Source organism: Ursus arctos, unplaced genomic scaffold (assembly GCF_023065955.2).
Source record: "Ursus arctos isolate Adak ecotype North America unplaced genomic scaffold, UrsArc2.0 scaffold_3, whole genome shotgun sequence".
In the NCBI taxonomy this organism is placed as follows: Eukaryota; Metazoa; Chordata; class Mammalia; order Carnivora; family Ursidae; genus Ursus; species Ursus arctos.
Genome location: NW_026622985.1, coordinates 57,625,771 through 57,652,763, shown reverse-complemented (window position 1 = coordinate 57,652,763; position 26,993 = coordinate 57,625,771). Strand labels below are relative to the sequence as shown.

Below are 26,993 nucleotides of genomic sequence, written 5' to 3'. Positions count from 1 at the left end.
TAGTTTGGAAGGCTCTTTAATAGCAAGCGTATGGTAATTACATTGGTGGATGAGATCCTCGCTCTCTGGGGAGGAAGGAAGGAGCAGATGCGGACAGGGTTCAAAGTGTAGGATTTACACTGCTTGAGGCATCTAAAACAAAGGGCAACAATTGTTTTGGCAACCCATTTCACAGTTTTGTCATTTACAAGAGATTTCTTGGAAAGGAAATATAAAGGCAAAGAAAACATACACACCCTGCATGAAACATTTTTGCCTAAGGAAAAAGAACCCCAAAACCGTTCCTTGATTTTCCTTCTCACGTAGATGGCTAAACTCTGCTCTCATGCACAAATGACGACTGGCTCACAGATCGTTTCCGATTTTCCCGAGAATTGGCAATGTGCTTTCTCCTCTAAAAAAGGTGACGTGTGTATACTGGACTGCCGTGTCTTTATCCGCCTGGCTATCAGAAGGTACTCAGAGGAAAAAATGACACTTAAGAAACAAAAACAAAACAAAAGAAAAAAACCAGGGAAAGGCAGTTGTACAACGAACAGACTATCTGCTTTCTCGGTGGGACTGAATCACTTGAATACAGTTCTCAGTAAATGAAGTGTTTATTTTTATGTGGCTTGGCGCACGCTTTCAACGGCTTGGCTCTATTCAGCCACACAGGGTTGTAAACGAGGTTTCTAACATGTGATGCTCACGGGTCCTCTATTTTGGTAATACAAATTTAAATAAAAATATCAACGACACCATCTTATTTAATGATTTACCCAGGGGAACGTGAGCTCTAGATATTTACCACAGACCCCACGTTACCACGGACACCAGAGGCTTCTGGCATCTTGGCAAGTTTTAGATATTCTGAATAATATCTAAAAGACTTCAGCCTTTCAGGTCATACCTGGTGTCACAAAACCAAGATAACTAATTGGGTCTTTGTGGAAGAGGATTCGTGTTTCATTCAAAAAAAAAAAAAAAAAAAAGTTAGGCTTCTCTGGTAATCTGAAGACTAAGTAAGAGGCAGTGGCCCCTCTTCGGGGGTTGACAGTCGCTATAAGGGAGAGGGATCTGTGATCCACTTGAGTTTTAATTGTGCTCTTTCTACACCCCTGAAGCACAGCGGAGTCGGCGGGCTCTGCCCTCCAGCCCTTGGGGGCTTTCCTGACCCAGGGCCTCCTCCGCACTGAGAGCAAGATCAAGTCTAGTTCACCTGCTGCCTGCCACCTGACTGGAGCCCGCAGATGTGGTCGCACTTTGGAGAGACAGGCTTCTCTGGCTGACACCTGGTTTACTGAGGAAAACTCCACCAGACTGGTGGGACACCTGCTGTCTCCTTGGCTGCGGGGCATTTGTTAAGCCACAAATCCATCCCCAGTACAGGCCTTGCCTCTCTACGTGCAGGCGGTCCCTTTGAGGAAAGCCAGCTCCTGGTGGGATAGCCATGAAAACAGGTTTCCTGTACTATACAGAATACCTGCCTTCTGGCTTTTTCTTTTTTTCTTTCTTCTTCTTCTTTTTTTTTTTTTAAGAATTAGACTCTAACTCTCCTATTCTCCCTTTCTCATCTCCTCCCACCCCAGATTAAGTCCTGCCCGTTCCTATGTGCCTCTTGAACCGTGGGAAATCACATTTGATCATACCGGTTTCCCAACTTAAATATGCAAGGTAGATTTCTAAAATATAAATTCCAACGACGCTCTGGAAGCGCAGCTCCCCGAGGTCCATACGCTTTGTGCTCTTACGAGACAGACACAATCTTTAGAGATGTCGTTGTGCTGGAGGAAAGGTTTCTATTCGTATGGGAAGAATGACAGTAGCTATGAGATGAGAGAGATTTTTCACTTAAGGACCCTGGAAACCTAATTCTGGCACCAAGACACAGGGAGAATTCCTAAAGAAGAGACTTTTCATGTTCTAGTTATATAAAAAAACCAAAGTCCTATGTGCTGCTATGAGCCTGGGAGATGTGCGCGTAACTGAGCCGGAGTGGTGGCGGGCATCGCGTGGGGTCCCACCTCCCTCCCTGGTTCCCTAACTCATTCTCCGGACCCCCGAAGTGTGCTCAGTATGCCTGTCAGGCAGAGACAGTGACTAGGCGGCCATAAGTAAAATGTCTCTGTGATTCGCTCAAACCCGGGACCGAGGATTGGTAAGGTTATGACAGGCAGGATTGCACAGCTGGCCCACGGTGATCAACAAGCCGTCAATCCTCCCCTCCCCCCACGTTCACACACACACACTCACAGTCTCTCTCTCCCCCTCTTCTTTCTCTCTCCTGGATGACACGGCAAAAAAGTCAAAGTACTCCTCTTTCATTCTCTCCCAGCTCTTCCTTACGCAAAATTTCCCCCCTCGGTGAAGTTGAACTCACGCCACTTCCGAAGCCACGGTCTGTCGGGGCACGAGGGAAAGCCATGCCTTCCACACACAGAGCCTACACATCTGGGACAAGTGAGTGTCTGCGTCTCTGACGCCCGACTTTGTCCTCTGCCTAAGGAACCGGAAGGCATCAGCCCCTCAGGACCAGGCTCGAGGGGGTCCGGGCGCTCGCAGACCAACAGAAACATATTCTAAGGTAGTCCTGTGGCCAGCACGCGCAGGACAGCATCTCGGCAAGAATCAAAATGTATCTCTTCCTCCTGTCCCTAGAATTTTCCTTGGCTGTTGCTCTTAGCACACACACACACACTATAAGGCAGCTCTGGAACAACGGTGGTGACAGCAGGCAGGGCAAAGACCCCTTGCTTCAGGCGAGTTAGGGGACGTGCCCGAGGTCACGCAGTCCCTGGCAAAGCCAGGGCCGGACCCCAGGTCTCTCTCCTAACTCCCGGTCCAGGCCCTTCTCCCCGCACCACACTGCCTCTTCGTAAGCGTTTCTCTGTCAAGTCAGGAACTTGTCAAAGCGCGGAACCGCTTCGGGCCGACGCTGCCTGCCTCGCCGACCGACCGCCCCGGGGAGCTCTGCGCCAGGCGAGCCCTAACGCGGCACACAACCCGGACAGCGGGCCCACGGCCGCGGGCGGCGAGCGCGGGCACGGGCCGGAGGCGCGCCTCCAGAAAAAAGGAGGTTTCAGAGGAAACGGTTCGATTTGCTAACGCCTTCTGAGGTTTCGCGGCGAAAACAAGCAACACGCAGCCCTGTGATCCTCAAGCCCTGGGGCAGAACAAAGACGAGATTTCTCCTCAGCCCACTGAATGGCGGAGCTGATCTCAGTTCAGTTTTTATAAATAGAACATTAACATCATAATACCAAAATGCATTTGGTCAAAGTCTAAACGCTGTTTCATAAAACACATTTCATATGAACGTCCATTCCATTCGCAAACACATGTAAATTGAGCTTTTAAGCCTCTATGTATAAAATTCCAGTTTACCTTCAAATGGAGCAAGCTAGTCAAGCTTCTTCCTTTCAGCGGCAGAAGTCATTCTTTCAGCCTATCGCGTTCAAACAGAAGTTACCAGACCCGAGTGGTATCTCACAGCTAGCTACCTGCGCTCACGTACAGAGCCCCCGGGAACACAGGCAAGGGAGCAAAGCACAGAACGTGCTCCCCCCGCTGGACGAAACCTCCAGTTCTGTGGTGGGAACAGGCTACTCGGAAGGAAATTCATTTCACTTGAAATTAACCTTCCATACGCTTTTCCAAGAAAAGAAAAAATGTGGGTACTGAAGCATGGATGGAAACCACTACCGTTTTCCCCGATGACTTACGACTGCAGTACCCTGTTCTACCACAAGCAGCCGCACTCTTCATGGCACCAATCAATTACACAGAAAACGGTGAGATAATCAGGTTAATACTGACATGCCGGGAAGACAGACAAGACTCCCAGAAGCTCTGTGCTCGCCGCTGCCTTTTTTTTTAAGTCCCAAACTATGACAACCTAACAGGCATGTGTATGCATGTTAAAAACATTCCCGCCCCAGATGCTATGTTTAGTCAAGGGTTCTGAAAGAGGCATTCTGCTCTGAGAGATCCAGAAGGGTCCAAGAAAATGAATACTTTAAATAATTCCACGTTAGCATTACAAAGGACTTCTCCTGTAAGTATTTGTTGGCTAAGTAATGACAGCAGTGTTTCCAATTATTAAGTAGTTGTTTCTGTGAGTTGTCTTAGTATTTTGGTCATTGAAACTTCCCCCTTCGAACCAAGCTAACCCACGACTGAAAGTTTCCCACTTTCATATCGCTTTGAAAATTCACTACAGTTAGGTCCCCTCCAAGCACTTGATTACAGTTTTTTAAATAAATTATATAGTGGGATCCTTTTCTTGACTTTTTTTTTTTTTTAAGAAATAAGAGACAAATTAAGAAAGTAAAGAAGGATTCCATATGTTTAAAAAAATTTTATCCTGGTTTATTTCCCCCATTAAATTTATCTATGGCTTCAAAGTTTAAGTGGCACTTGGATTCTGAATGTTTTCATGATTTAACAAGTTGCCATCTGGTTATAAAGAGAGAACGTAAATGTTTCATCTCCTATGTGGGACGGTTTCTAGACATTTTAAAGAAATCAATCATTTATGTCACCCCATTGATATTTTCCACTATTAGATTTTAAAAGTGGCTTTGGAATTAGCATGTTTTAAAATAATTGAACATGCAAGTAATGTTTATACTAACCATGAACCAGTTGCTATCTATCCAGGTAACTTAGTATTGGCAGAACACTTCAACAAAGGCTTCTCCGCCTCTCTTCCCCCTTCATCCAAAGCTAAGTGATTATCCTTTTCTGCCCTTGTATTTGCACTTGTGCAGCTTAATGACTAGATATTAAAACTCATGCTTTATAAGCAAATTCCTTCACTTATGGACACTTAAAAAGTACATAAAAAGTGCAGACTGCATTTCTTCTCTGTCATGCTTTCCCTCAGTAATGTCACCTGTGAGGACTCAAAACATATCTTTAATACATTCAGAGTTCTCTACATTCGAGTCAGCGAATGCTAGTTCTCCAACACAAACTCAAGAGAGAACAGTCAGCCACAAAATGGACTCTAAATGCAAAATGGCAAAGGCTACCGAGACAACCCCATAGAAACCCACTGAAACGGGAGTAAAATTCAGGTCACTTCTGAGCAAAGCTCATCCCAGATATTTTGCGGTCAATAAAAAGGTACTTAGTTTTAATTTGGATGCTGGGAGTCAGACGTCCTGTTTCGAAGTGCTAATGCAAAATGCTAACCCAGGAGCACGCGACCCCACCTCAGGTACCAGGGGGTTCACTCTCCTTTTCAGGTGGGAGCCCTCGGAAGGTTACTGCTGGCTGACCCCCATTTGGGGGTGGTCTGCCTCTGGCTCCTCCTCTTCCACGTCTGCACTGTATTCTTCAAACGCATCATCGTCTGCGTCCGGAAGCCCCAGTAACTAGAGGAGAGAGAAGAGAACCAGCCATGAGCGCCAAATGGCCCGTGGGCAGGAAGATAACCAAAGACGTTGGATCCAAATTCAACAGCATTTAACAGGACTTAGCACAGCAGCTAGGGCTTGCCCACTGCAGTCGACCATTCCTACAACTATTTTTATGAACGTACTGGATGGAAAAGTCAATCCTTCAGTGGATTGGTGCCCAAAGGGCTAGGTTTTATTGGGTAGCCTAGAGACTCTCTACTTTTAAGTATCAAAGCATGGCACACACACCACACTCTCACACACACACACACACACAAACACACACACACACACACCTGGGATATCAGCAGTAATACAATGAACAGTGCTGACTGTTCCATCAAGATGTCAAAAATCTATCCCCCTCTATATTTTCTTCCCTAAAAACACGTGCTGCTAGTATTTATAACACACATGTAAAAATGTGAAAACAGCTGAAATGTTTAACTTTTGTTAAATTACAGTGCATCTGTAAAACGGGATCTTATATACCTATTTAAAATAGTATTTTTGAGTAACTTGATATAAAAACACGCTCATAAGTGTAAAAAGAGCATGGTAAAAATCCATTTTCATTATGATACAGATTTTCTTAAAATTTATACGCAAGTATGTAGAAAAAAAGACTTCGATGAAATACACCCAAATCTTAGGAGTATTGTCTCAGGCAGCATGGTTATGGGTAAATTTCTTCCTTTCTATCTTTTTGTATTTTCCAAAGACTCTACAATCTATAATTATCATTGGGGAAATTCACAATAAGTACCCAGGAAACATTTTCTTAAAGCACTGATTGGTCTTTGCTTGGAAACTGAGTGCCATTTGCTGGGCCTGATCCATATGAATGAAAAGCCCTGGCGCTGGCAGGGAGCCATGGCCTTGGCTATCCCTGGACCCTGCCCCTGAGTGATCACCGTGCTTCTGTCCCACAGCCCTTCCCTCCGATTTTCAGTCTGCAAAGGGCCCTGGCATTCTCACACGGTGGCCCTCTCAGTTGGTCACTTTCAGGCAACTCCACTAAATGGCCCTGGGATCCAAGCTAACTGCCTGAAGCCACCACAGTAAGACGGACCATCTGCCTCCCTAGTGCCCCATGACCCCTCCCCTTCTCCCTATCCCCTGCCTAAATGCTGACATGAGGAAACAGTAAGTCCCAGTCGAAATAATGCTTTTCCCTTGAAGTTCTCCAACCCAACTCTTGGAGGTCTCACAGAGCCCTATGAACACACTTGGAACAAGGCCATCTGCCAAGCCCTTGGTCATATTCTACATGGGGCCTGGCAAGGTGGACATGGCCAGCTGCAGACACATCTTTCCCCTTCGAGACTGGAGGACCACAGCTGTCTCAAAGAGCCACTGTTGACTCGGAGGGGTGGGGCGGGAGGAGCGCATCTCTGCTAGCCTGGGCAGTGTGAAGCAATCTCGTGTATGCTTGGGGGAAGGGAGAAGCCCTTTTCTCCTCCTGCTGTCGCCCTCTCATGTCTTAGTGGAATGAGCACAAGATAACATTCGCCTCTAAAGAGAGAGAAAAGATGGCTACAATGAGCACAGATGGTGAGTATTTTGATGTCCCATTTTTATTTGAAGAGCTGCTTGGTGACAAAGAAAGGTGGAAGTGTCAAAGGAGTGGTAATATTTAAATCGCTGATAAAACAGAAATATTGTTGCCCCTACCGAGAACCCCAGAATCACCTAGACGCCAACAGAGGATGCATTAATTCAACAATAAATGTGACTCCTCGCTACACTGAAGGGATACCCCTTACAAGAGCAATGGCCAGTGGGTTCTCTCTCACTTGACAGATCTGACTGGTAGCGACTGCCTGGAGGCCTGGGTGGAGGATTCCAAGGCTCAGTGGGAAAGACTGCAGTCAACCCATCAGCCACGGCGGCCATGGGTAAAGAGGGTGCAGTCGAGGGACGCATCTACACATTTGCCATCTTGTCCTAAAGACATGCATCACTGATTATTCTTTTTCATAATACGCTTGAGTAATTCACAGGCCCTGACTACAAGTACCCTCAACACCCCTCCTCTCCACGGCTTCGGGTGGTTTGTAGGAGAGGCTCCAGCAAGCCAAGTACGAAACCATTACCACTTCTCTTCCCCTCTCCCCTCTGCCTACTCCCCACCTGCCCTTTGATGTGAATCCAAAGCACATGGTTTTAGGTCTAGAGCATTGGCACTGTGAGGCCCTTCCCTGGGAGGGGACTTCTAGAACTGCTCACTCCCGACCCTTACAGGAGGAAGAAAGAACAGAAGCCGCTCTCACTGGCCTCCCCGACTTCCAAGGCACCTTAGTGCAGGGTCTGCAGATTCACTGAGAGGCTGCGTGGAAAAGGCATGGACCTGGCATCCAGAAGACAGGGCTCTAGCTGGGGCCCTCTGCCCAGCCACTCCCTTTGCTAAGCCTCAGCGTCCTTCTCTGTAAAGTGGGAACCATGACACCTGCTCTATGTCCAGAGAAACTACGAAGATGAAATGAGAAAGTGAATGTGGCCATGGGCTGCCAACCGCAGAGCCGTATGTGAATACGTTAGTTAGGGTCAGTCTTTATCTTGGCTTCTCATTTTAAAGCCCAGCAGTTCAGTTATTCAAGGGGACTTATGGCTGCATCGGTGGACGGCCTCCAGCCCCAGTTTCTCCCTCTCCCTTCAGCTGTGCTTGCTTTTGGACCAGCTCACTGTTAATCAGAATACAACAAGTAAGGGGGCGCCTGAGTGGCACAGTCGTTAAGCATCTGCCTTCGGCTCAGGGCATGATCCCGGCATTCTGGGATCGAGTTCCGCATCAGGCTCCTCCATTGAAAGCCTGCTTCTTCCTCTCCCACTCTCCCTGCTTGTGTTCCCTCTCTTGCTGGCTGTCTCTCTCTCTGTCAAATTAATAAATAAAATCTTAAAAAAAAAAAAGAATACAACAAGTAGGAACAGAAGTAAGAAACTCAATTCTATTAGGCTCCTCACTTGATTCGCAGACTCACAACCAGTGTGCCATTCAACAAACCAATGTGGCCATACTTCAGATTTAATGATGATAGTCAATATTGGTGACGTGACTCTTTGCCAGGCATGGAGTTAGGCAGCCTTACCTATATTCATTCTGTTGGTCCTCATTATAGCCTGAGGGGGTAGGTATTATCCTCCTATTACAGATAAGACCTAGACAGACTGAGTAAATTGCAGAGAGTCACCCAGTAAGTGTCAGAGCCAGAATTCAAAACCAGGCCATCAGCTCGCAGCCTGCAACCTAACCACCAGGTACCCAGGAGACTCCCTTCCAGCTGTCAATGCTGCTCCTACCGCTGGAGGCTTCAATGTCTTCTACTGAGTCATACGCCTTTTAAAAAATTCAATGTGGAATGTTAATGTCCACATTTATGAGTATGTACAATTGGAGAAAGCACAGAGGAGAACAGGAAAAGCACGAGAACTATATAATTTGCCTGGGATTGCAAAGAATGCCATACAGACAAGCCCTGATCCAGCATTCCCACCTCTGTCTCTAGTCCCATCTATGGCAGGTTAAATCGACATTTAACTTCTGGATCCATTTTTTTTTTTTTTTTTAAGTAGGCTCCAAACTCAGCGTGAAGCCCAACATGGGGCTTGAACTCGCAACCCTGAGATCAAGACCTGAGCTGAGATCGAGAGTCAGATGCTTAACCGACTGAGCCACCCAGGCGCCCCTAGATCCAAATTTTTTTTTTTTTAGATTTTATTTATTTATTTGACAGAGGGACAGCCAGAGAGAGAGGGAACACAGCAGGGGAGTGGGAGAGGAAGAAGCAGGCTCCCAGCAGACGAGCCCGATGTGGGACTCGATCCCGGAACGCCGGGATCATGCCCTGAGCCGAACGCAGACGCTTAACGACTGTGCCACCCAGGCGCCCCCCTAGATCCAAATTTTTAACAGTGAAGAAGATATGTCAGAGACAGGAATACAACAGACTGGTAAGCATCCTGGCGTTCTTGCTTTTACTGTAGGCATACATTTCTATAAAGGATACAGGCCAAGAAATCCTACCTGGTACATTTAAATTACTTTAATAGTCATAATCATTAATTCTGTTCAGCAAAATTTTTTCAGCTGACTGGAAAAAAAATCTTTATGCTAACCCCGAACAATGGTGTTGGCACTTCCAGAGGTTTGCCGTGCATGAAGCTGCCTTTGGGCAACTGTGATCACATAAAAACCTCTGGGGCCCACCCATCCAAACAGGGTTGTACTTGAAAGGTAGAAATGCCAAGCCTTGAGAACGAAAGTTCTCTAGACCCAGGAGAATATGAGTGATCTTCAGGACGCACCCCGGGTCTCTTAGAAAGTGGTGTAAACTTGCTGAGGACACATTTAATTGGCATTTCGCATCTGCTGTCTCCAAAGGTGGCCCGCACTCAACACAGAGGGCTAGAGTGTGTCTACAGAAGAAAGGGACAGGATGTCTCTGCCTTGGAGGGCACAGTCAGTTAGCTAGTGTGCTTTTAGCAAGTGTCTTGTGGCTTCAGAGGTCCCTGGAAACTCCTTCCAGAGGACTCTTTGGAGCACTTTACTGTATATGTGATTCACCCAGAGATCTACTTACAATGTGGATTCTGATTCAGCTGGTCTCGGGTGGGACCTGAGATTCTGCATTTCTAACACGCTCCCAGGTGATAGGGATACTGCTACTGGTCCAAAAACCATACTCCGAGTATTAAGGATTACCCTAAAGCTTTGGGGAATTTACCACTGTTTATCTTAATGATCAACGATGCTGGGGGTACCAAGAAATACAATGAGATCCTGGTCAGTCAGTCTGGAAAAAAGGAGAAAAAAGGGGTAGGTGGCCAGATGGATATAAGACCCAAATGGGCAAGACTAGTAGGTACTCTCTTACTTTCAGGGGCCGTCATGTTTCCTAAAAAATACACGTTTGAAATTTCATATGTGAGCAGAAAACAAAAGCTATGATAAACTTATCAACATTCAATGTCTTTCATGAAAACTCCCATGAGAGCATAATCTTTTCTTATCAGACCTTCTGACCCATTGGGGTAGCTTCCCACAGGTGGATTCTTTCTTTTCTCCCAGGTTCCTAACGATAAGAGTAGAAGCAAGAAGTGGACATTTTCTGGATCACAGAGGGTTTTTCTGCGGGGTTTAATCCCTAGCTCCTCACCCATTAGTGGTAAACTGAAAATATTAATCTTGCTCAGGCCAGTGAACTAGAACTAGGGGAATTTTGCTGGGAGAAGTGTCCCGCTTTTTGAAAGAAAAAACATGGAATTGGAACAGCAACCCCAGGGAGGGGACCAGGGCCAAAGAGAGCAGGAAACATGGGGAACCACGGGCTCTAACTCCAGGTAGGGCCATCAAAGCAACATCAACCGAACAGCACACAACGTTGTCATAACAACAGATGCCTCATGACCCTAATGTCCACAGCACTAGTAAGAGGAGAGGAGTAATAGTCCAGGATAAAATAAAATAAAATAAAGCTTTGAGAGAAACCAAAAGGGCAACGATAAGGTTTGATTCAGCAGCTAAACTGGAAACAGTGAGCTCTCGCTTCTCTTGTGAACTGTTTTTTAACCAGGGGAAGCCTGTCAGTTGTCACTAAATAAAAGATATGAAAACACGGAGGAAAAAAATACATGGCACAATCACCATTATTTAGATCCATAACCACTATTTTATTATCTCGCTCAATCATGTGATGACCAGCAACTGTCAAGCAAGGGCCGCTTAAACAAGAAAAATATAAGACTCCAGCGATTCTCCAATTCACGCTTATCAAGGCTCTTGATGGGTGTCTCTGAGGCCATTACTGCTTGCCCAACCGGGAGAAACCTGCCCGCTCACGGATGCCAGTGACGGCCTGCTTGACGCTGCCATCGGCATACAGGTACTGCTTGGAAGGAGGCCCAAGCTGGGAGGAGGAGCCGAATGTGTGCCCCTCCGGGAGGGAAGCTGCCCGCTGCATCCAGAGTCATGAATGCACCCAGGGAACCAGAAATTGAGAATGGACTTTGACAGTCCTTCGCGCTCTTAGTCTGATTTTGAAGCTCTGTGTGAATCCACAAGATGGCAAAACAAGCATGACCCCCATTTTAAAGATGGGGTCACCGAGGTCAACTGACCCACTAGAGGCCACAATGGCAAGGTAGCCCAACAGGCCAGAGCAGGGCTGAGCCACCTCCCCCCACCCAGGGGGCATCTCTGAGGACTCTGAGCCACAGGGCCATGATGGGCCCTTCTGGACTTCCTTCTTGGCCAGCTCTCCAGCCCTCTGAGCTTGTCTGGATCCTGCCATGTCTCCAGGTCTCAGCTTCTCAGGAAGCCACTGCCCCGCACTTCGTTCCTCGGTGAGCCCACTGGCACCTGATATTCCTGGCCCTTCTTACACACCGTAGACAATATAGGTTTGAAAAAAACAAACAAACCATAGTTTCTGATAATGTTTTCTGTGACATCATTGAAAATTTAGGAAATACAGAAAAGAAGAAAAAAAGTATCAGCCATAACCCTGTTACCTAGAGGCTCTTTGCTCATATGCCCTTCTAGAAGGGAGCTTCCGTCCTCCCTGCAGCACCAGCCTCTAACCAGTGAGGTGCACGGATTAGGGACTGAATGGATATTTATTATTTTGCCAAAACCAATGTTGATAAACTTCTGCCTATAATACCCCAATAATACTTCCTTAAAAATCCCTTACCTTAGCTAGATGTTTCTGTTGAAACCATGTGCTGAAATCACATGTTGAGAGCATGTGTTGAAATCACTTAGCAAATGTTTTCTCTCTCCAGCAAAAATCTAAGAGGCCTACAAAAGGTTTCACTAAGTCCTACTCCTCAACAGTATTTTGCCTCATGTCCTCCTCCTGTCCCCATCACTGCCAGCATTTATTCACTGCTGACCCTGTGTGACGTGCTGCATTAAGTAGCCAACAAGAACTTCATCACTTAATCTTCACAGATCCCTGAGGTAACTATCACCATTTGTTTCCTAAGTTTACAAATGAGACAGTGAGAAACAGAGAGGTTAAGTCACTTGGCTAAGGTCACACAGCCAGCAAGTGCCACAGCCGCCTGCCCACAAAGCTTGGGTTCCTCAACATGCAGTATCCTGAGCCCACAAAACTAGGGAAAGAGACCACACACAACACCCCGTTTTACACGGTCACTAACGTCCTCTCGGGAAGTATTTCCCCGAAGTGGAGTAAGCACAGTGGGGAACAGAACTCCTTTGCTTACTGTGCATGGGATCTAGGAGAGTGTCTGGACCAAAATAAATGCTCTGCTTGGTAACATGTACGTTATGGCTGTCCCTCCGTGAGGGCAAGAACTGGGCACTGTGTCCTGCCCCTCACTCTCCTAAGTGGTCTTTGGCAAATAGCAAACGATCAATACATTTTGTTGAAAATATGATGAAGAAATAGAGGAAAAAAAGAAATGAGATGAAGAAAAAGAGAAAGAAAAACTGTTTTTGCTTTTCAAATCCAACAACGGATTTCTTTATGTGCCGGGGGAGGACTCTGACGGGGATACTGCTTGTTTCGGTGGCGGGAAAGCACACAAGAGAGGAGATGGGGGAAAAGCACAGTGTGTGAAGGTGGGCAAGCCCTTGTGCTGGGTCTTTTTTTTTTTTTTTTTAAGATTTTATTTATTTGAGAGAGAGAGAGAGAGCACAAGCCGGGGGGGGGGGGGGCAGGCAGAGGGAGAAGCAGACTCCCCACTGAGCAGGGAGCCCGATGCGGGACTCGATCCCAGGACCCCAAGGTCATGACCTGAGCCTGAGGCAGACTCATAGCCGACTGAGCCACCCAGGCACACCGCTGGGTCTTATTTCTAAACGCAGAGTTCCCTTACAAGAAAGTGACAGATAAACAGCAGCATGGGAAGAACCACACGTATGAGCGGAGGAGAGAGGGCAAAGTTTCCGGTGGACACCCATCAGCCCCTTATGGCCTCATGCTCCTCGAATTATCCAACGTGGGGCACGTCCTGGCTGAGCGAAACCCAAAGCCCCGCCTGCACTTCACCTTCCCTGACCCTGAGAAGGTGCCTGCCACCTGCCTCTCCCTGCGGGGCAAAAAGGCCCAGCCACAGGGCACCCAGCACACATCAACTTCCCCACCAGTGGGGCGCTGTACCCTGTACCAGGGCCTCCTCTCCTGGGGAGCACCGCCCGGCCTAGGATGTCAGGCTCTGCTTTAGAAGGGGACCCTGGAAGTCCGACGTCAGATGAAGTCTGTTTGTCTCCGGGACACGCAGCAGCAAAATCCGAAAGAAAATGTTGAGACACCCCACTTGCGTTCAGCCACGCATCTGGATTTTCTTGGACTGCATTTGTTCCTTTCCCTTTACGTGTGGCTGCCTGGTTGCCTAAAAGCGGCCAGGTCTTCTCGGTAAAGAAAAATAGCAAAATGGGTTCTGGCGGGAGCTCGCCTTCTCCAGGGAGGCCAATTGTGCAAGAGTTTCGCTCGGCATCCAGGAGAGGAGGTGCAGGAAGAAAACCAGGTGGCAGGCCGGGAATGTGACCCCTGCAAGGACACCAGCTGCAAAGTGAATTTCATTGGCGGACAGATTTTTTTTCTGGTTAAGACTTGAAGGGTTCAATTTCTTTTTTAAAGATTTTATTTATTTATTTGAGAGAGAGAAAGAGAGTGAGCGGGAGGGAGAAGGAGAGAGAATCTGAAGCAGACTCCCCGCTGAGCGCAGAGCCCGACACGAGGCTCCGTCTCACGACCACAAGATCATGACCCGAAAGAAAATCAAGTGGGACGCTTAACCGACTGAGCCACCCAGGCGCCCCTGGGGGGGTTGGATTTTTTAAAAATTTTGCCTACTTTGATAGCTCTGCTTGGATGTCTAATAGGCATTTCTGCCACTGACATGCCCCAACCCTGGTAGTACGGTGGCCCAACTCTTCCTTTCGCTTCCTCCCCCATATCTCAGTAAAGGACAGCGCCATTCCCTTCCTTGCGTGGGCAAGGAACTCTGGATCACCCTTGCCTTCTCTCTTTTTCTCACTCCCACCTCTGGTCCACCAGCAAGTTCAGTTGGGTCTACTTTCAAGGCCTTCTTTACAGTCTGACCACCTCATTCTGCCTTCACTGTGATGACTCTGGTCCAATCCCCATCCTCTCACCTGCATGACCCAGTGGCCTCCACACTGGGCCCCCTTGCAGCCTATTCTCAACCGGTCGGAGGAGGGTTTCAAAATGTGAACTCAGATACCTCCTTTTTATTTTTTTGGACTTTATTTATTTATTTGAGAGAGAGCGAGCAGGAGTAGGGGAAGGGGCAGAGGGAGAGGGAGAAGTAGATTCCCCGCTGAGCAGGGAGCCCAACGTAGGACTCGATCCCAGGACCCTGGGGTCATGATCTGAGCTGAAGACAGATGCCTAATGGACTGAGCCACCTGGGCACCCCACGTCAGATCCCTCTTGCACTCAAACTCCTCCAAGGGCTTCCTGTCACACCAGAGTAAAAGCCAAATCCTTCTGTGACCTGCAAACCCCTGAAATTCCTCAGGCTCCCCCTTGCTCCTCCCCACCACCCTTCCACTTGGGCCACACCAGCCCCCCTCTGTTCCCTGAACACTGATATTCTTCTCCTTACCCCCCCACGCCCTCCCAGCGTTCCTATTTGCTGTTCTCTCTACCTAGAACGCTCTCCCCTAGATTTCCTCATGATTCACGCTTCAAGTGGTACTCAAATGTGAACGTCTTAGCGAAGCCTCCCCTAGTCTCTGAATAAAAAATTCCAGTACCTCTGGCTCTTCTTACCTCCTTTCCCCGACTTATCTACTTTGTCTCCTTGGCACTTATCACTAAAACTTTACGTGCTGGACTTATTTACCTTGTCCCCCCCCTCCCCGCCACTGCCACTAGATTATAAGATTTTCATCTGTTTAAATCAAGTGTTAGGAACACAGTAGGCACGTACTCAGTAAACATATATGGAATGAATGAGGGATTCGTGAGTCTTTTCAGTCATGAGTCTATTCTGAATGAGCCAAGCAGGCTGAGAAAATTAAGAAACAAAAAACAAACTGGCTGGACAAATGATACGAATCAGAGAGAGTGAGAAAAGCCACTGAAATTCTCTTTCTTGTAATGGTGGATTGAGTGATTGGGACCAACTCTTCCTCAGAGAACTAAAAAAGCTGGATTAAACGTGAAAAATGCCTTCTTAGATATATTGAAAAATTAGAACCTAGGAAGGTAAACATAAAAAGCTGCTTTTGTCCTGAGGGCATCTGTTGACCTAGAAAGAAACAGCTAGAAATTTTACTGCATTCCTGGCCTACTCTAAGAGCTAGGGGGACCAAAGTCAAACCCAGGGTCATCCAAAGGAGCAGACCGTGATAAAACAGCCTCACTTTAAGCTGAGATCCCAATGACCTCTTATTGTCTGAATGTTTGTGTGCCTGCAAAAATTCACATGCTGAATTCCTAACCCTTGAGGGGACAGTATTAGGAGGTGGGGTCTTTGGGAGGTGGTTAAGTCATGAATGTGGAGCCTTGAATGGGATTAGTGCTCTTATAAAACAGGCCCCAGAGACCTCTCCCTCTCCTTCCACCATGTGAGGTTACAGCAGAAAGACAGCTGTCTGTCTGCCAAGTGGGCCCTTACTAGCCACCGAATCCACTGGCACCTTGGACTTCCCAGCCTCTGCACCGTGAGAATAAATGTCTGTTGTTTATAAGCCACTCGGTCTCTGATAGGTTGCTACAGCAGCCTGAATGGACTAAGGCGGCTCTCAGGACAAGGATGAACTAGAAAAAAGCAGACGTGCACCCTGGCTTCTCATCGCCTGGAGAGTTCTAAGAACCACAAGTTTTAAATTGTTTGAAGGTGGTGTCAGGCTGATGGGGCCCCACCCCAGCTAAGCCCCGGCAGAAACAGATCGAAATCCTCTCCGGAGGAAGGTACCATCATCTCAGGCCTCAGTTTACTCCTATATACACGTTTTCAAATACAAGCACACAGAGATGACCCAACACACAAAGAAACCAGATAGGAAGAGTGTGAACCAGCTGAGACAAGACGACACAACAGACTTACACACCTTGAACTACTGGAACATCAGACATAGTCTCTCACACAACCATGCAATCACGCCACTCTGTTCAGAGCACTGAAAGGCAAGCTTGAAAACTGCAGCAGAGAAGTAAATACTCTTTTAAAAGATCTGAAAAAAAAAAATTCTAGAGCAAATATCATTGAACGTATAGAGCATTTATGGTGGGCAGGGAACTGAACTTGGGGACAGTGTCACGACACCAGTAATGTGACTTTACCTCCTAATAAAGACTAAGGGCAATAGGTAATCTTCAAAATAGGGGTGAGAATTCACTTGACATGTTTTTCAGCTAGAATGAAAACAAACTGTCAGCTAGCCGCGGATATATGGATTCCTAAATCCTACATTGGGGTGCGAGGGGGGGTGGTGGACAGAAAGCAAGCTCTCTGCAAGAGAGTTTATAAAAAGAGAAAAGAGCACAACCGGTATCCAATTTCGTCCTTCTCAGTACCCACAGACGTGGAGACACATGCTGCATATAGCCTTCCGGCAGCTCCCCAAATATAGGCCTCACTACGGTAAGAGAACCTCCATAGCGCTTCCAAGCGTTCTGGCCTTACGTCTACTGGACAAGAACAGGAATACTCGAGTCTCCTCCAGGCTCTGTCTGCTTCCCACCCTATCAGAGATTCTCCACTCAAGTGATGCTAGAAATAATCATCATTCCTGCAACAAACAGCTGTGTCACATCCCGTCTCCCCCTCCCTCCCCGCCCTCTCCCTCCTTCCACTAGCTGCTATCTTTAAGCCACGAAGCAGACAAGAGAAGAACAATTAGTCATCCAGGTTTTGCCCACTTTCCCCACCATCCCTGTAATTCCGCGCACAATCACTGTAGAAAGCAAGGCGGCTCTGGAAGCCAAGCAGGCACCTACAGGTCTGAAAGACTTGAAGACTTTTTCCAGGACTTCGTGGAGTGTCTTCTTGCCGCAGGAGGAGATGTAATCCTGTGCCAGCTGCAAGAAAGGCAGGCAGTCCTCGCTCTCGCTCCACACGTGCTACGTGCCCACAGCCGGCGGGGGGGGGGGGGGGGGGGCGGAGAAAACAAAGACACACAGTCATTACCCTCAGTGTGAAATTCGAAAAGCCCGAAAGCTTTTTTTTTTTTTTTTTCATTACATAAATTCGAAGGCTTCTGTTCCCAAGTAAAATGCCGACGTTCATTCTTGAGTCGCTTGCATGGAAGGGCATGAGAAAAGGCCTACCCCCTAGAATATCCCTGTGCTTTCCGTCCATAATCTCACCTGCTCGATTCGCCAGCAGATCTGCTCGGCCGTAGCAAAAAAAAAGGCAGTGGGATCAATAGTCCCCCACCCACAATTTCCACAGTCCTTCTCGAGCTGGGAAAGGAGGGTTTTAAAGCAGCAGGGAGGAAAAACCGAAGCCCGCATGGTTCTCAGCTTGGCCTTTAGTTATAGTGGAAGGATTAATCAGGCATAGTTTGTGACCACTAACTTGCAGTGAGACATTCTTTATCCAGGTGAGCCTGTGAGCGGGGGTGATGGTACATTTACTTCAAGACGAAATGAATTAAAACAAAACAAAACAAAAATGAAATGAATTTAGAAGAACACCCAGAAAAGCCATCATTGTGTCAGTGGGAAGCAAAGGCTCTCTGAAAGCTCACCTTCTCTAAAAATGCTCCAAGAGGGTGTTGCTTCCCAATGGTAACACGCACCAAGAGGAGACCGGTTTTAGGGTTTATTTTTTCTTAAGGCTAGACAAGGTTTGGTGGAGTTTTGTTTTGTTTTGTTTTCCTGGGTGAGGATATCTGTTTTAGCACCTCTTAAAGACAGACGAGTCTCTCCCATAAATGTTCAAGGAGCTGGAATAAGCCCAAGAAACAGGCTTGAGGGATCCAAGTGCAGAAGCCCCCTGCTCTGATATCTGAGCTAGGGAGAGGCACTGGGCTCCCAGGGTAACATCAGGGTGCTGACCAAGGGTCACTCTTTAGAGGGGACCGATCCATGACAGCTCACCATTGGTGGAAAAGTGTAGCGGCGTGGGAGGGAGGAAGACATCTGGCAAATTAAAGCAAGAAGCAGAAACGAGGCAGCAGAGACAAGATCTATTTGGAGAAATAGTCCATGTCAAGCACACCCTTGCTCCCTTCCATTAATACAATGATTAGGGCATCACCCCAGAAAGTTCTATGTCAATCACTCGAGAAACACATTTCACCTCCTTCCTTCTCATCGCAGCATTTCTAAGAACAGGATCTAAAGACTTAAAATACTGCTCAGATCCAAGAGACTAAGTGGGTGCTAATGTGCCATCTTTCCACCGCAATTATCTGTGCGTCATAGATGTAAAGGTCCATTTCTGACACACACTGCTCTAATTCCAGCAGACTTCTGGAGGAACTTCTGCCCCGACCTAGAGAAGATAACTTCTAGATTCTCTAACTTTAGACAATAGCTCGAACACAATTCCCTATTAATTAGAGACCCTTACAATTGTCGAGCCACCGAAATGCCATTTATGTAATAGTCTCTTACACTGTACAAAAGTGTAATAGTACAAAGTGCTCTTAGATCTATTATCACACTTGATTCTCAAGCAGTGGGGATTCAGCAAGAACAATAAAGTCCTGCTTTAATATAAGTTCTGCTCAGCACCCATTTTCATGCTCACATTTTTAAAAGTTCCAGCATGTTTCAAATTCCTATCTAAGTGAAAGATGGGATTAATATCCAGCACTGCACAATAGAAAACTTTAATCCTGCCTTCTCCTAGACTTGCAAAGATTAGAGAAAAAGTAAAAAGTTTATTAAGTGCCTGGCACAGTGCCTGACTGGCACGCAGTGGGTGTTCAATAAATGGTGGGTGTAAGCACCCTCTTGCCTCTTTCGTGTCTGCAGGAGAAGGGGGAGGAAGGGGCTGGGCTGGCTTTCCACCTGCCCCGAGCCTGAGGGCACGCCCTGAGCAAGGGAGGCACCCACTGTGACTTCACGGAGAACAGTACCCAAGGCAGCCTGAGTTCTAGTTAATTCAGAAATCGGTGTATCTATGAGAACCTTGGATAGCTACTTTTTAAAGTACATTAGGGCTCTAAATTACAAAGTAGACTAAGGAAAGCGTATCACTCACGCAACAGACTTGCATCGTACCCACCACTGCTTGGAAATCAGACGGGTTCATTCAGTGTTTCTAGGGCATTTCTAACCTCGCGAGGGGAGTGTTCAGGCCACAACTGTCAGTGCTGCACTTCTGGAGGTGTTGATTTATGAACATATTTTGGAGTGGGAAGACTTAACCACCTGCTAAAGGGCCTTCTGTCCATTCGGCCTAGATCTCTTTCATTTGGCTGTCTAACTCTCGGTCGTGTGGGTTTTGTGGGTTTCAAAAAGTTTTAACCAAATCCCTGCCCCTACGATAACATGAGTGTGCGTGGGGTTTGGACTCAGACAGACTCAGGCGCACGTGGCCGCCGAAAGGACATCCCTTATCTAATGCTGTTTCATACCCATGCTAGCTCCTAACAAAAAGTATTCGGGTTTATTTACTGAAACGGCTTCCTTCTAAAATGAATCAAGACACTCATTAAAGATCCATAAAGGCAAGGTAAGAGTCCGTGGTTGGGCAAATAAAGACAGAGGGAACACAATGGAAGGAAAAGAATATAAAACCAAGTGAGATTAGGACCAACGGTGCCAGGAGAACGGGCCTGGCCACTCGCGATGGATGGACACAGACTGCCCCTACGGCTTCCTACAGGCCTGTGCAGAGAAGGGAGTCCCATCAGGGGCCCGAGGCAGTGCCCCCGGATAAAAGAGATGAGCTCTTCAGAACGAACAGGCAATGGGCTGAGGGTACGATGGTCATCTCTTAGGAAAAATAGAGGGGCCCATTCTAAAACCTGGAGAGGGCAGACAGAACGTCTGGAGCCTGGGCTGATACTCCTGAAAACAGATTCTGGGGTCTAGTCTTAAACAGAGATAAACGGGTGATTGAAGACCCAGAGTCCTGCACCAATGGCTGCGTCTGCAATGACTCCGACTTGGAAATTCAACTAAACAGCCACTTTGGCCATGAAAAAACTATAGCAGGGTCAGAGAACAATGTAACTGGCAAATATAAATCTAGGTACAGAACATACTGACTTTCCAGCCATGAAGTGAGAGCTAAGGCACCTTGTAATAGGAGGAATGCCAAGGGAAGTCTTCTGAAGGAGAGGACGGCAGTGGTCCTCAAGCTTCAGCAAGCATCATAACACCCCCCTCCCCCATCTTATTAAAACACAATGGCTGGGGGGGAAGGCTAAGAATCTGCATTCCCAACAAGTTTCCAGGGGATGCTCATGCTGCTGGCTTTGGGCCCACGCTTTGAGAACCAGAACCAGAGCAGAACTTTGACTAATCATATTTGGGGGGTGGGGGGTGAAAATCCCTGGTGAGAACTTTGATTTTAAAACAGGCCATCTGTGGCCCTTCTTTCTGTCATTAAGTGGACCAGAGTTTATCATCAATGTTTGTCCAGCTTAAGACATTATAACCATGTCATCTGCAAGCAGGAAAATGAGCCCCTTTCTGTTTTCTATAGTATAGATGAGAACATCCAACTCATGAAGGATGGTCTTTGACCACCATGGTCATTCAATCCTACAAATATCTTTTTGAGCAGTCTGTGTGCTCCTACTCTTCTAACACTTGTGGGCACGGCGCTTGGCTTCCAGGTGCTTAGGCAGAGTAGAGGGGAGGCAGGCGGGCGCGGGGGGCAAAGAACACACCCATCTCTCCTCCCTGGACTCAGTTATCTGAGTCAAAAGGCCATCGCTGTGTGGGGTTTCTGCCGTCATTAGTACCGGGGAGTCTATTTTGCGTTGGTGTGGCTTAACCCCAAACTGACGGCTGTCCATCGAAGAGACGCTAAGAAGAGAAAGCTACACGCCATCGCATACCACCCAACATACTTCTGCACAGGGGACGAGGAGTGTGGCTGGCCATACCTGGGACCTGCTCTGGGTGCCGACCACGGCTACGTCTTACCAAGGACGAAACTGAGGCTCAGAGAGGTTAAGAGGTTAACTTGTCTGTGGGCAAAGCCGAGATGTCAACGGAGGTGAGCACATCTTCAACGCGAGCCTCTGCTCCTTCCTTTGTAAGTCGTAGAAAACAGTAATATAGTGTGGTCATTGAGATTATCGGGGATAGCCTGCGGACTGCCTCTCATTTAGCGGGAGCCCAGAGTGCTTCTTCCCATCTGTTGACACTCATATTAACATAACTTCACTCTCCTCAGGGTGACCACTTCATGAATATACTAAGGACATACCCTTTCCCCTAAAGAATCTCTCCATAGGAATAATGCACAGCCATTGTGGGAAGCTTTACCACAACCCCTCATTTAATCCCCACAATCATAATGTAATATAGGTACGATTATCCCCATTTGACATAGGAGGAAACTGAGGGTAGGGTTTAAATTGGACTTTAAATAAGAAGGTGCTTTTTCTCCACTGTCCCACCCCATGAAGCGACGCAATCTCATTTAGACAAGTTCTATTTTCTTCTCCAAAATGAAAAGGTTGTTATTTGGTCGTGTAGTTAAGAATAGAGATATGCCTAGAACAAAAATGGGGGAAAACACATATAGATTTACGTATACACAAGCATATAAAATTAAAGCACATGGTCCTTCTATAAATAGAGCCTTTTTTCTTTAATAGTGTGACAACTGCTCTCTTTGTTTTCATACTGAGGAGGGATTAAACTGTACACGATTTTAGATCCAAAACATGTTTTTGATGGGTTGACAGGAAAAATAGGACAATAAGGCAGCCCTCCCCTTCTCCAGTCAAGAGCACCCAGGCGCCAGGGAGCCGCAGGGCAGTGCCCTTGGCTTAGAGCTCCTTTCTCCTGGCCTAGGACAAGGAGGGAAAGCAGCTGGTGCTGCCATGCCCAGGAGAGCAGGCACACGTGCCCCTCTGTCCGGCTGGCACCTCAGTGGTACCACCCCACTCCTCCAGCCTGATGGAGCCCTCAGGACCTTCTGTGTTGGCAGAAGGGAGCATGCCACCTGTCTGTGAGCTCTCGGCCCCTCCCTGTCGCACCTGTAGAGCCAGGCAGGCTTGGCTCCGTCCCTGATCGCGGGACACAGAGGGCAAAGGCAGCTTCGTTGTGTCCCAGGAGCTGACCTTGTGCACTGTCCACAGACACAGGCCTGAATCAGGGCAGTGGTGTGGAAAGGGATGGTGTGAACAGGATGGCCTGTGAGATGAGATGAGGAAACAGTGCACAAGGGACCCAGGGGCTGCCAGAGTGGGAGGAAAATAAAAGCAAGCCCTTGTTCCCCAGGCCTCTGGAGCTCCTGGCTTGACACTCTGCATGGGGCAAATGACAGGCCTCTGGGCTTGGGCTCAAATCCTGGCTGTCATTTCTTCGTGGCATAATCCTGGATAGATTCCCTTCCACAGAGCCTCAGTCTCCTCACCTATAAAATGGGGATCATACCTAACTCATGGACTTTTCGTGAGGCCCAATAAGAAGCCGCCCTTGAACCAATGGTCTGAATTGGGTCTCTAGCTGTCACTCCTGGGACGCTATGTTTTCAGTATAGGGCTATGGTTCAAGTTGCTCTATAATCTATTAGCTGTGGAAAAGTTAGTACGGCTTGCTGTGTGTCAGTTTCTTCATCTGTAAAATGGAGAAAATCACAGAGAGGACCTTGTGAGATTACTAAGATTAAATAAGCATATATACACAAGGTACTCAGAACAGTGTCCGATACATAGTAAACTGCACGTAAGTGGTAGTTACTGTTCTTTGAAGCTGTCATTCTTGAAATTTAACATCTGCCTTCTTCACTATCATTCGTTCTTACACACATGGGCTGAGCACCTATCACGGATCTGACCCTACTCCCAAGTTCTGGGATACAGTGATTAATCAGACAGACGAGGCCATTGCTCTTATGAAGCTTGCAGCTTCACGGGGCAGGCAGAAAATAAACAAAGAGAGTATCAAGTACTAGTGAGTGCTGTGGTTTGAATAAAAGAGGGTGAAATGAAGGAATATGTGGTCAGGAAGGTTTCTCCCAGGCCTGAATGGCATAAAGGAGCTAGCCACATTAAGATGTGGGAGAAGAATGTTCTAGGGCAGAGGGGACAGCAAATGCAAAGGCCCTGAGGCAGGAATGAGCTTGGCATGTCTGAGGGCCTGAAAAGTCAGCACGGCACAAACACAGTAAGCAAGGAGGAAGAATGGTCTGATATGAGGTCAGAGAGGTAGAAGACAGATTGTGTGGGGGTTTGAAGCCAGGGCAAGGGCTCAGGTTCTATAGTAAAAGTTATAGGAAATCAGTTTAGATGAGGTGGAGAATCATAGGTCATAACCTGGATTATATTTTAGATAGATCCAGAGTGATTGCTGTGTGGAGACTGCCAGAGTCACTAACAGCACCACCCCTATTTTAGGCACTGCTCAAAACAAGCCTGCTGGGAAGGTACTGATGCTATCATTCCCCTGTTTACAGATGTGGAAATCATGGCACAGAGGGATTAAAGAATTTTCCCCAATGCACCCAGTTAGACACGGCAGCTGGGGTGCAAGCCCAAGTAGCCTGACCCCAGAGCCTGGGTCTGACCACTGTACCACACTGTCTCTTAGATGGGGAGAATGGCCCTGGAAAAGTGAGGGCAGAGATCCTATTTATATCCTAGGTAGCCCTGGCCTGGTGCAAAGCAAGCCCTCAATAAATGTTTGATGAATAAACGAATGAATGAATGAGCCACATGAAAACACTTTGTAAACTGAGAAACGCTATGTAAATATTCTTATTGTTAATAAATCCTTTGGATTATAGAAGGTCCATTCATCTCAAATTTCTTCTAATGCTTAACAGGATTTTCCTGGAAAAAGGAAAAGGACGGAGGTAGGAACACTTACTTCATGCCTGAGTCCCTCTAATTACCCTTTAATTAGGGGCAAACTGCAGCTTGACTAAACCTGGCCTGGGACAGAGCTGGAGAGAGATTTGGGCTAAGAAAACTCTGGTGGTTGGCATCCTGTCCATTAGGGCCTCCAGAAACTTTAAGAATGTTCCAGTCTACCCAAGAAATTATTTTTTCCTTCCATCTACTTTCTTCCTTACATACTTCATTTAATTGCTGGAGAATGACTATGTTCAAGCATTTTACTCATACAGGTGGGAAAATATTTAAAATATATTACGAACGGCCTTGAAAAAGTTGTGCTGCACATAATGTTTCTCAAGGATGGTTCTCCGTGGAGTAAATTCTTTGGGTACGTCTCCTGCAGTTCCAGCAAGAAGGCTGTGTGGAACTCTCTCCCATAAAATCCAGAGCCTTGGGTGACTCTCGCTCTATCACACACAGTAAGGAGCAGGCAAAGGCGACTGGCAGACCAGGGTGAGAAGGGACTCCTAATGAAACCTAACGTGGAAGTCAGTTGGACACTGGTGCCCTTGCCAGTATGACCCTGGGGTCTTCTCACCTGTTTGCAATGGAGTAAATCCCTTTTTAACGATCTCCCATTTTTCTCAACAACACTTACTTTATCTACAGTTAACAGTGTTCTTACGTATATTTATAATTTACTTGCTCTTCACAAGTCCCTGTGATAGACGTGTTCTGATTAACCTCAGTTTACAGGTGAGAAAATTGAGACTCGTAAGAAGGAAAGACAAGCTCTAAACTCTGGGGGTAAGCCCAGGTCTCTGAGGGGCCTTAGCTTAGCCAAGAGACCGTTACGTGTGTCATTTATGGATCACCTGGGTGCTGGTATTAGGCCCATTTTTTGATGTGTAAACTGAGCTGCCCAGAAGGCATCTGACCAGAGTCGCACACGCAGAACTCAAATCTGGCTGTCACCCAAGGCCATCTCTCTTCTAGTGTCGCACTTTGGGGCCCAGGTGTGCTCTTCCCTGCCGCGGGGGTGGGGTGCCGGTGGTGGGAGGGGCATGCCTTCCCGGCAAGTCACACACAAGCCTTGGTCTCTCAGGGACCAAGGAAGGCGGTCTTGCTGTGTCTCTAACTCCTCGGCGAACTTCCTGCGGGGGACAGGGGCGCGCGGCGGCCCGGCCCCGGTTTTGTCTCCCCCCCACCTGAGGAGCCCGCGCCAGGCCGCGCCTCGGCGCCGCCCCACCTGGTGCGCAGGGGCGGCCGCAGCGCCAGCTCCAGGCTCCGGCCGGCGACCACACGGTAACCCGAGCCCACAGCTGCCTCCATCTTACATTTGGGGACCATTATTTTTTCCGCGTCCTTACAAACACTTCATGGGACGCCATCCTCGCCCATTCTCCGCACCTCCCACCCCAACTCCCCTGCCCGCTGCATCCCCTTCCTAAACTGCCAGCGCCAAGATCCCAAGTGGGCGCAGGATACAAAGTGGAAGATTTGGACACCGCAGTTCCAGGTCCTGGTCCCTCCCAGCTCAGGGCGGGGTGGGGGAGGGGGTTCCCCTCATCTAGAAAAACTGGGGCGCTTCGCCAGGGCCTCGGCCGCCGCCTCCGCCGGACGGAACGCGCTCGGGCCCCGCACACCTCGCTGGAAGCTCACATAGGAGCAATGGAAGCACAGGAGGAGAGGGGGATAGGCGTGCCCGCGTGTATGTGTGTCTGTGTGTGTGTGCACGCGCGCGCACGCGCGTGTGCGTTTTTAAGATCCGGGGTGTAATTCCGCAAAGAAGGTCCAGGAGATGGGGCATCGCTAGTGTGGACAGACGCTTTGTGTCCAAACCGGCGGCGCAGGGGATCACACGGGGGCGGGGGCTTTTCCGGGCGGGGACAACTCGAGGAGTTGTGTCTGCGCATCGGGAGGGGAACTGGATTCCTCACACCGGCGGGACGCCTGGGTGTGTAGGAAGCTCGAGACTCCGGGCCCTGCGGGACGGTCCGTGAGCCCCGGCCCGGGCTGGTGAGCGCCGGGGACGCTCGGCAGAATCTCCTAGCCGAGCACCAAGCACGGGCCGCAGGGTCGCGCGTCCCCGTAACAGCCCGCCCCAGCCCGGCTCCCCGGTCCTAAGGGCGCCCCAGCCCGCCGCCCCCCCCCGGGCTCCCCCCACCCCGGCCCCGCAGCGCTGACACCGCCGCGCCGGTTACGCCCCCACCCCGCGCCCACAGCCTCCCCGGCGTGTTGCAGCTCGGGCGCAGGGAGGCGGCCGCGCGTCCACTCCCGCGCGCCGCAGCCGTCCCTCCCCCCGGCACTCACAAAATTGTCCCCGCAGCCGTTGTCCGGACACAGCACGTAGAAGGAGACGCCGGGGTCGGCGTAGAAATCCATCCTGCGCTCGGTCTCCTCGGTGGCGATGAGCTCGAAGGGCGTGTTGGAGCACCATTTCTCCGCAACGTCAGCCAGCTGCTGGAAATCCATCCTGGCCCGCCGCGCCCGCCGCTCGCTCAGCCTCCTCGCGCGCCGCCCGCCTCCCGCTCCCTCCGCCGCCCGCCCGCCCTCCTCTCTCCTCGGGCGCCCTCCTCCCGGGCGGGCAGCGCGCGGCTCTGCGGGCTCTCGGGCAGGCGGCGGGGCCGGGCGGCGCGGCTCCCTCCGGTCCCGGGGCTCCTCCCGGCGGGGACTGTTTACATGCT

At 48.6% G+C, this 26,993-nt stretch overlaps 1 protein-coding gene across 1 annotated transcript; it reads right to left on the bottom strand.

Moving 5' to 3' along the window:
- Positions 1 to 26,993, bottom strand: MTURN (maturin, neural progenitor differentiation regulator homolog). The gene is made up of 3 exons (XM_026508638.4): positions 26,620 to 26,993; positions 17,327 to 17,449; positions 1 to 5,360 (listed from the first exon to the last, which is right to left on the bottom strand). The coding sequence occupies exons 1-3, from the start codon at positions 26,779 to 26,781 to the stop codon at positions 5,250 to 5,252; spliced, it is 396 nt and encodes a 131-aa protein (XP_026364423.1). The 5' UTR covers positions 26,782 to 26,993; the 3' UTR covers positions 1 to 5,249.

Coding starts and splice junctions, on each gene's coding strand:
- MTURN (XM_026508638.4), bottom strand. CDS start 26,781: ATGGATTTCCAGCAGCTGGCTGACGTTGCGGAGAAATGGTGCTCCAAC. Junction 17,450..26,619: donor ACGGCTGCGGGGACAATTTT/GTGAGTGCCGGG, acceptor GTGGGCACGTAG/CACGTGTGGAGCGAGAGCGA. Junction 5,361..17,326: donor TCTTCAAGTCTTTCAGACCT/GTAGGTGCCTGC, acceptor TCTCTCCTCTAG/TTACTGGGGCTTCCGGACGC.